At 37.7% G+C, this 10,363-nt stretch overlaps 1 protein-coding gene across 1 annotated transcript; it reads left to right on the forward strand.

The window, feature by feature from the left end:
• The first annotated feature begins 3,306 nt into the window (after positions 1-3,306).
• Positions 3,307-10,146, forward strand: cpa5 (carboxypeptidase A5). Its single transcript, XM_044125758.1, has 11 exons — positions 3,307-3,412; positions 4,676-4,757; positions 4,869-5,003; positions 5,094-5,198; positions 5,302-5,403; positions 6,373-6,474; positions 6,560-6,670; positions 6,769-6,859; positions 7,961-8,160; positions 9,556-9,640; positions 9,841-10,146. Exons 1-11 carry the CDS (start codon positions 3,321-3,323, stop codon positions 10,026-10,028), a joined length of 1,293 nt encoding a protein of 430 aa, XP_043981693.1. The 5' UTR covers positions 3,307-3,320; the 3' UTR covers positions 10,029-10,146.
• The last annotated feature ends 217 nt before the right edge of the window (positions 10,147-10,363 follow it).

The following is a 10,363-nucleotide window of genomic DNA, read 5'->3' on the forward strand; positions in this document are numbered from 1 at the left end:
TTTAGAGGAGGTGTAGCAATCCAACATTCAGGCAATGTAAGCTATTGATAGGTCAACTATTGGTAAGTTTGGGGAAGAGAGGAAGGTGCACAGACATTGTTGAAAGACATCTGTAAGTAAGAAATCGGTGTGAAGACAAGCTAGCTTTATCAGCAGCCTTCTTCACTAAGCCCGCTCTATGTCATCTGAGATACAAAAGATCTTGTTAATTGTTGGGTATTATCCAGAAAGACGAGAGGAGAAACTTTCCACAGGCAGAGGAAACTGCATTAGTTTAGATGTTTCAGCAGACACACATTGTTTGGGATGTGCATGATGTGTCCAGGGATGATGTGCTGCAGCTGTAGACAGGAAGAGCATTCCAGAGGGCAGGGAGTGGAACACCAAACGCTCTCAGTCTGGTGTGAGGAACAGAGAGCAGTCCAGTGTCAGAAGAGAGAAGTGAAGTTGAAGACAGTTACACTGTACATTAGAAGAAGAATTATGCAACCGATCTGAAGGAAGCCTTGGACTGTTGCCATGGCACCAGGTGGGCAAAGTTTTGTAAATATTGGAGTCGCCCAAATAAGATGCAGATAAAGTAATTCAGTGGGTGGAAGCATGAAAGTGTTTCTACCATTTGGTGCCTAGAGATATGAGTAGATAATATGTGAGTGTGGAGTCCAGGTTCAGCAACTCTGATGAAATATCTGTAGGATATTTCTAAACTTCCTGAATCCTCTGTTTATCTTCTTTTTCTAAGTTTTCTAAGCACAACCAGGGAAAAGGCTTTAATGCTCCTGCAGGTTGTCTGAAAACATGCTTCCTGTCCCAGCAGTCCAGCCTTCTTTTTTTCTATTATCTTTTTTTTTTTGGATTGTGCTGTTGTTCAGCTTTTCCCACAGACAGCTATATTTTTATTTTTTCCACCCAAAACTGACACATTTTTAGATTTTTGAATGAACACATAGAGCCAATTGTTGTCTGGCTCAGTATTCAATCACAGAATCTATATTTTATTTTAACTATTTATTGCATGAGATGTATATTTAGTTATTATGTTAATGTTGCTTGTAGATAATATTTTTGCCACATTTACAAGGTTATTTGTTTTATATCTATTACTTTTTAACCTTTTGAAAGAGATGTTCCAGCATATATGAAATTGTATAACAAAACATGTTTATACTCTGCTAATAATGACTAAAGTTGAACTTGCCTCTTCTGGTTTTTCCTCACTGTCTCCCTTCAGAAACAAGCTTAAATATCCACAGTACCTGTGTTTTATTCAGGATGCTCAGTATACACACATCTACTCCCATGTTCTGCATCACCACTGGATTAAAATGTGGCTCAGAGTAACGAGACTAGTCATTTTCATAGGTCCAAGTCATTTTTATGACTCTCTGGAATCCTGTATCGTTCAGCCACCAGTTACTAGTTAGCCACGTAACTGCAAAGTCAAAAACCTGTTTTATCAGCGTGTGACGGCAGGTCATGAGGACTTCCTGTTTAGACGAGGACCAAGAACACCTTCTGCTTCTCTGCTACGTGAATCTTGCAGCTGCTTTTTTTTTTTTTTTTTTTTTCCCATTACACTATTTACTTATTGTAGCTTATCAGCTTGGCTGACTTAGTTTTGGGGGAAATAAATGCGGGGAAAAAACCCAACGCAAAATTTAAAAAAACAGGCAAGAAGAAATCTAAGACAAATTTCATTGGAAAAGATGTCAAGGATTCTGAAACATATATGACTGGAATAAGGCTGATCCACCACTTTATGAGTCGGGTGAAGTATTAACTGTTTATACAAAAAAAAATCTAAATAATTGAATCTTTATAGTTCCATCAAAGTTTAATCCTATCTCTGTGTGTAGCAAGATAAACTTTTGACATTGTTTTTGACACTGATTCTTGATTCAGGTTGTTTTCTGCAGTCAAAACACTTTGGATAACAAAGGCTACATAAACATTTTCACATCAGGCTGGGTCTAAAATTTAGAGACATGTCTCATTAGATGAAATTTAATAGTTATTTACAGGTGAAACCATACATTTTGTTTGCTAAATGCCAGAAACCATAGTGAGGGCATTCTATAGAAATCTAGACTTAGGATAAAATTCTTTTAAAATTAGCATTTAGCAAATCATATCATTTTGGTAATTCCAATTAAGAAAGAACAAGAAAAATAAATTCAGATTTAGGTTCAGAGATTGAGGAAAAATGTGTCTGTCTTTATTTAGTGTATGTCAATGTCTGATTTTGTCTGTATCTAAAATGATGTCAAATCATTTTAGAATAAACCAATAATTAGTTAGATTTTGTGTTTTGTGCTGTAATTAATCATTAGAATAATCAGCATAAGGAGTAATAAATTAATTACCGGTTATATTAGTAAATATTTTCAATATAAAAAATTTCACTTGAAATTTCAAGATAGTGATATTAATACAATACATAAATCTTGTCATCTTCTTGAAACTGATACAATCTACTGGAAGCCATATCAGTAAAATTAATTAATGGTCCAAGTTTTTGAATTATCATTTGTTACTTTAATAAACTTTAACAAACATTCATCATCTGCATAGCTTTTAATGTTCATAATCAAGTGGTGAGTTATGCACTTAAAAACACAGTTAATTGGTTCTTACTGAGATTGCATTTCTGCTGACTCAGACTGTATAAAATATTTTACCAGAATTTGATGCTGCTTCACTAAATTGAAAGAGAGGAAGCTGAGACAGACTGTGTACAGCGGTGGTTTAATACTGAGCAACACGTTGTAGCAACTATCCATCTATTTTCTGTTCACCCTTGTCCCTTAGTGGGGTCAGGAGGATTGCTGGTTCCTCTCCAGCTACGTTCCGGGCGAGAGGCGGGGTCACCCTGGACAGGTCTGTTGCAGGTTGTAGCAACAAAGGCCCACTGGATCGCTTTGTTGGTCCTCCACTCCGTTATGCGCACACTTAAGAATTTGAAACAATGACAAGGTTACACTAAATGTTTCACTGAAATGTCAGATAGAAGACAAATAAAAAGGTGAAAAAATAATGAAACTAAACGTTGCTCAGTAAACAAAGAAATAAATGACTCGAGAAGCTCTTAAAAGAATGACGGAAGGAAACATTTTTGCTACTTTAGCTGTTGTAAAGCATAAAATAGCTTATTTGCTTTGTGAAAACTGAAGAAATACTTCTCCAAAACAAAAAAAAGCATGCGAGCATGTGAAAGGAGGCTTGGGAACGGGAGCAGCCGGTGACACTCCTCTGACACAGGGCAAGGTCGAGGTGAGCACACATGACCCCGCACGCTTCGCCATAAAAGGCTAGCTTTGACCATGACCAGTTTCACACAGATGGTCACGATGAGGGGTCTGATCGCATTCACCGCTCTGTTTGTTGCTGTTCTTGCCAAGGAGACCTTTGAGGGGTGAGTCTTCACAGCATCACAGGGAACTACATATTTACCTTTAGTAGTCATTAGAAGACCTCAGGACTGAAGTGGTATGTCCACTGCTGCCCAATAAGACGTTATCAGCTGTAAAGGAGGTGCAGCCTATTTAACTGTAAATAATAATAATAATAATAATAATAATAATAATAATAATAATAATAAGGTAGATTCCATTTCTGGGAGGTATTTGATCAACTATGGAACCCAAGTACATGCATAGCCTTTTTCCGTTTCATAACTCTAAAGAAAATATTTCTCTCCTATGTACTTAAACATATGTGTATCCTTACCTTTCATTTAAGTATTTTTTCCTACATTGGAGATTAGAAGCCTTAGGGATGCTTAAATTTTATTTCACGGTATGTTGTGAAATGTTTGTGGTTGAGCTATTTCCATTTATGTTAATTCTGATTCCCATTTGCACCGGTTAATCTTAAACTGTCGCAGATTATGACCTCTAACTTGCTGATTATAGGTGTGATTTGTTGTCGTCATATAACCAAATTTTCTTACAGTAGGTGAAGCTTATAGTGAAATTTTCTCACCAGGAACTGATTGGTTGATTGATGGTTGTTAACCTTCTTGTCCTTTTTCAGAAACCTGGAAAACTTAGAAATATTTCATAGGTTACATTGAATTTAAATGTTGACGATCAATTAGTATTTGGATTGACTGAGGATACTGGTTGATCTGGTGTTGATCAAAAGACCTACCAAAGCTGAATTTCAAAGTTTTTGTTTCAACAAAATTTGAACAGGAGTTAAAATATCCCAGTTTTAATTAATATTTTTGGGCTAGAAAAAGAGAAGACTCTTTGACCTTATTTAAAAAAAAAAAACAGATGGAAACTGTTTAGAAGGTGGGACTTTGCCCATTTAAGCATTTTTTTCTCCATACCTAGAGTTTGCTCAACCATGCAGGATTCTATGCAGTTTGAAAGGAATGTAATTACTGCACATACAGAAACACAACTGTCCCTGACATTTCACATGCCTTCCTTTAGATCACAAGTTCAGTATGAAACTTTTGAAAGTTTTAGAATGCTTTCCCTTGCAGAAAAAAGTAAGTCAAAGTAAATTAAAGGCATCCAAAACTGCCTTTTTCTTGTAATAGTGGAGGACCAAGCATAGATGATATGTGAAGACTTTCTATTTCAGACATATGCCATTACTCAAGACAGAGGATGAGCTTCGTGATTATATTTTAGTAATATTTCCGTTCTTCTGCTCTCATTTATAGACACCAGGTGCTTCGCATCATCCCAAAGAATGAGCTCCAGCTGTCTCTTGTTAAGAACCTGGAGGAGATGATGGAATTTGAGGTTATTATATCCTACTGACATTAACTAGACATCATATTTTTGGTAAAGAGTATCCATGAATATTGTGAGTCTTCAAACTGTATTTGTACCTCTTTTAATGTTTCATTTCAGCTGGATGTCTGGATGGGGGTGACTGGTGTGTCCCACCCTGTAGACATTAGAGTTCCTTCTCACACCCTGGAGTCCTTCAAGAGTTACCTGGACAGCCTTGACCTTGACTACTCTACCATGATTGAAGATGTCCAGGTACCAGACCTTGATGTTCCCCTCTAATCTAGGATCACTGAATCATTTTTCTAAATAGAATATAACTATGAGTTGTATTTGCTCTCTTAGGCCATCTTGGATATGGAGAAGGAACAGATGGAGTCTGCTGCTCGTTTCGCTCAACCAAGGAACACTGACAGCTTCGACTATGCCAACTATCACACTCTTAGTGAGGTTCGTGTGCACATTTTGCACTAAGATGATTGTCATGTAGATAAGCCAGTACTGAGTGTTTTGAGCTGTTAAATGGAGATTGAACATTTTTCAATTCCTTCAGATCTACAGTTTCCAGGACATGCTGGTTGCTGAGAATCCCAACTTGGTCAGCAAGATAGTGATTGGTCAGAGCTATGAGGGGCGTCCTCTTAATGTGCTCAAGGTAAAGAATCATCTAGAGGATTTCCCTTGGAATGTTTAACATCTCCTCATGAGAGGTTGCCAGAATGTGAAGTAAAAGTGGTTGAACTGAAGTAGCTGATGGACTGGCTTGTAAAACTATATTTACTCCTTGAACTGTTTGACACAATGCCATTTTACCCCACAAACTTCAAAGGATTTCATTGGGATTTTGTGTGATAGACTAACTAAAAGCAACAGTGAAATTAAAAATAGTACATCCAGACATTTATGCAATGACTGCACCAGCTAGAGGAGCTGGTGGCTATCTGATTCAATGTGCAAAACACAATTCTAGAAATGTTGCTTCTTTATCCTAGGGTAACACGGACACACACAGATTAAAAGACTAGTAATGTTGACTCTCAAACCTAAGAGCAAGAGATGTTAATTTATCTAACAAGCATCAGTTTGGACTGTTAAAGAACAACTTAAGTGTGCACAAAGAAAAAGTAGAATCTTCATGCAGACTAAGTCTTGGTGCAAGGCAACACTGCTGAAAGCTCTGCCACAAGTAATTGAATTCCTGTGAACTGTAGTCTGCCTGCAATTTTAGGAATGGCAGCTGTGGAAGTGAACAAAGACATTCAGTGTCTGTTGGCCACACTTCCAATTTTTGGATTGACATTATCAGCCACCTCATTCAACTCAGAGTTGCAGAGATCCTGTGCTCAGGGTAGGACATCTCTCTACAGGACAACTATTGGTCGAACACTTCAAAAATCTGGTCTCGAGAGTGAAAAGATGAAAGATCAGTCCAAGTCAAGATCCAAGTCTATTTGAGATTCTGTCACAAGGCTTGAAAACTGATGTTCACAGACACAAACTCTACAGTCTAATTTAGTTTAGGTTTTAGTTTTCCAGGAATTGCAATGTTCATCTTCTAAAGTTTCAAAACAAATACTCTACCATCACTGCTACTGTCCCTCTCTTCCCATGTCCGACTCTTTAGTTCAGCACTGGTGGAAGCAATCGTCCTGCTATCTGGATCGACACTGGAATCCATTCCAGGGAGTGGGTCACTCAAGCCAGTGGGCTGTGGTTCGCCAAGAAGGTGATTCATTCTTGTCTCTATGGCTACCTGAACACCTAAATGTCAGTGTTTTCATTGACAATGTCTCCTTGGCTTTTGCCACTAGATTGTGACAGATTATGGAAAAGACTCGACCCTCACCACCATCCTGAACAACATGGACATATTCCTGGAGATTGCAACCAACCCTGATGGCTACTACTTTACCCACACTTCTGTAAACCAGTCAATTTATTTACCAAGACATCTTGAGAGAAACATTAGTCATGGACATCAAAAATCCCAAAACTCCAACTAATTATCATATGTTTTTAGAACCGTATGTGGCGAAAGACAAGGAAGCCCAATCCTGGATATTCCTGCTATGGAGTTGATCCCAACAGGAACTGGGATGCTGGATTTGGATGTAAAATCTTTATTTTCTATCTATTATTTTCAGATGCATGCTAGGTGACCTGTTTGCTCCCACTGAAATAAGGAATCAGATTTACAGTTTTCATCTTGGCCAATTGGTTGTCACAGGTTATTTGTCAATGCGACCACCAGGGGGCAGTGATGTCAGTAACGCGTTAATTTGTAATGCGGTACTAAGGTAGTCTTACTCAGTCTCTCCCTGTCCATCATTTCCTGGATGATCCGTCCCGCGGTGTCTTTGTTAATGTCAAGTTAATATATTACCTCTGAATGACGTCGAGCTTCGCGTTGCGCTCCAGAAAACTGCAAACATCTAGACCAATATGAACAGCACAATAAACGTGAAAACAGCCACGAATGAACGTGTCCATAGTTGCCAATAATTATAATGGCAACTTAATGCCACTATAATTATTAATATTAAGATAAGTGTCACAAATCTGTGCAGCCATCTGAGTTGTGGAGCTGCAGGAGGAGATCTGTGCGCTGCGACATCAAACGCAGGGCCGTAACGCAGAACCTGGACATTGGGGGGAGGGGGAGGGGGGATTAAAATCCTTCTTAGAGTTTTCCAGACAACAGTGGACCACAAAATTACTCAAGTTTTTTTTTTTTTTTTGTACTGTTTTTTTTTTTTTGTACAATCTCCTCTTCAGTTCAACCTTATCAGTAGAGACACATTGTTGATGTTGCCATTATAAAATAGCTGACAATTAAGAATTGACGAAGCTCAGTGTGATTTTCACAGGAGGTGGAGCGTTGTTGTTAGCAGCTGCTGAAAGTAACTAAAAAGTTATTTTTAATGTAACTTAGTTACTTTCCAAATCAAGTAGTCAGTAATCTAAGTTACTTTTTCAAGGAGTAATCAGTAATCCAATTAAAGTTACTTTGAAAAAGTAACTATGCCATCACTGCCAGAGGGTACCCAAAAAACATTATTTTGCACATTTGCACTGTTGAAAATTGCTGTACTGACTCACAGGCAACTTTATTAGTTACACCTGTTCAATTGGTTGTCATCACAAGTAAAGAATCAGCCACATGTAAGAAGTTTAATGCCTTAAGGTATCTGTGTTTGTCATGTACCTCCTAGTGCCTGGAGCCAGCAGCAACCCCTGCTCAGAGACGTACCATGGACCGAGAGCTAACTCTGAGTCTGAGGTTAAGTCCATCGTGGACTTTGTGAAGTCCCATGGCAACATCAAGGCCTTCATCTCCATCCATTCGTACTCTCAGATGCTCCTGTATCCCTACGGCTATACCAACACTCCAGTGAAGGACCAGGCTGAGCTGGTACAAAAAACTCCTCTGTGGCAGTTTTATTTTTTTCCACACTGTACTACAGTAAATTACCATACAGTTCTGTATGGACTTTGAAACTTGACCTAAATGAAAACTCTCCATGGAACTAAACATTTAGGAATTCTAGAGCACCTCTACATATACTGACATACTTGGAAAAGATGTCTAAAAAATTCATCTTGTATTTTAGTGGCATAATTTCACAATGTCCTAAACTTTAATTAAACTTTAATTAATTGATCAAGTTTATGTGTATAGCACATTTAAGTGCTATACAGGATATAAGCACAAAAATAAAAAGTCATAAACACAACATACAGTCTTCAAATAAGAAACTAGTCACAAATATTATGTTTTGTTGAGTGCCATCATCAAAATCATCAATACGCATCACATAATTCATTTATTAGCTAAAAATTCACCCTTTATTTCATTATTTAATTAGTTCAGTACATTTACTTATAGACACCCAACAACTGCAATATCAAGGATGTTTCATCTTTCCTCAGCCTTTTGAGGCTGATATCTAGAAACTTTTAACAACCAATCCATAACTTCCTGTTCCCCAGACATACAAACATGTATGTCTAGGGACATATATATGCTTCTTAAAAGCATACCTTGTGTTGATTTTCATAAGTCTGGAAATGGGAACAATAGAGTTGTGATTTTCACCAACAAAGCAAATCTAATTCTATGACAAAATGACTGACTCTTTATGATAAATGGAGGGAACCATGTGGCAGCAGCACAGATTCACACATAAGGGCTTTACTTAGTGAGAAGGAGAACAGGCACAAAAATGAACAAACAAAAGAAGTAAAGCAGTTAAGATTGAGCTTTTTTTTTGCAACAAAGACCTCAGGTTTGTCTGGTGAGAGTTAAAGATACATTTATAAATTCAACATCCACCAATTGAGCACGATAGAGGAACTGTAAGGCTGTGGGTCTGTGTTGCTGGAAACTTTGGCATTGCATTGCAAACTTTAATATACCAGGAGATTTTGGAAAACCTTTTCATGTTTTTTAAATCTATCAATAAACTGAAAATATATTGGCATCATGACCTTTAGCATGATTATAATCCAGAAGGTTAAATCAAAAAGGAATCATCACAAATCCCTCTCTATGTTCAAACCTTATAAAACAGCTGTTGATTTAGGAAACAGAGAGCACAAAATATTAACAGCACAACTGCAAATGTGTTTCTCAACAGTGGTTTTGTAAAAAAGAATAAATAAAGAAAACATTAAGACTTTTTACCATAGTATTTTCATCATATTGCTTAAGTGTAAAGGGTCCAGCCTGCAGAATATGCATCAGAATTTTGACAAAAAGATTAATGATAATCGGTGAAACGTAAGCAGAACTATTGTGTCTTTGCAGCACGCTCTGGCAGGGAAAGCAATCACTAACCTGGCTTCCCTGTACGGCACTCGCTACAGATACGGCAGCATCATCAACGTCATCTGTAAGTTTTAGCATCACAACCAACAGATATGGACTACTGTTAGTGTAAAGGTGTACATGTTTAATTAAGACATGCACATTGTAAAAGCTGAGCAAATGAAAGAAAATACACCATATCAATGTCCATGTTCATGAATTTAAGAAGCTGCTCTTTTAAATTCAATGGCTCTCCTTGACTTAAAATCTTTGTTTTAATCCCAGATCGAGCCAGTGGCTCTACTGTTGACTGGACATATGAACAGGGCATCAAGTACTCCTACACCTTTGAGCTAAGGGACACTGGTACCTATGGCTTCCTGCTGCCTGCCAGGCAGATCATCCCCACGGCTCAGGAGACCTGGCTGGCTCTGATGGCCCTCATGGATCATACCTACAAGAACCCATATTAATGTGGAGAGGACGGAGTTCCAACTACTGTCTCTTTTTCAGTGTAATCTTTGAGGTGAAAACAAAATCTTAACACTATAAAAAAAGAGAATAATATATCAATAAAAAACCACAACAATATAAACTGATGCTGTGTTTGTTTCCAATGCACTTTAAAGGGCTTTGAAGTTTTTCAGTTTCATACCAAATTCATACAGTTTTTCACAAAACGTGATCATCGGTAGACAATGGCATGTCCTTGTTTTATTATCACGTTTTCTGGAACTTTAGGACAAATTGTGACAAAATGCAGTTGAGAAATTTCTGAGCAAATACAGGTTTGGAAACAGATGACCTT

Source organism: Gambusia affinis, linkage group LG08 (genome assembly GCF_019740435.1).
Source record: "Gambusia affinis linkage group LG08, SWU_Gaff_1.0, whole genome shotgun sequence".
Lineage (NCBI taxonomy): Eukaryota > Metazoa > Chordata > Actinopteri > Cyprinodontiformes > Poeciliidae > Gambusia > Gambusia affinis.

What these genes read in the sequence shown, in the direction of transcription:
- cpa5 (XM_044125758.1), top strand. Translation starts at nt 3,321, where the DNA reads ATGACCAGTTTCACACAGATGGTCACGATGAGGGGTCTGATCGCATTC. An exon ending in GCCAAGGAGACCTTTGAGGG is followed by an intron (nt 3,413 to 4,675) that starts GTGAGTCTTCAC and finishes TCTCATTTATAG; the next exon opens with ACACCAGGTGCTTCGCATCA. An exon ending in GGCTGTGGTTCGCCAAGAAG is followed by an intron (nt 6,475 to 6,559) that starts GTGATTCATTCT and finishes TTTTGCCACTAG; the next exon opens with ATTGTGACAGATTATGGAAA.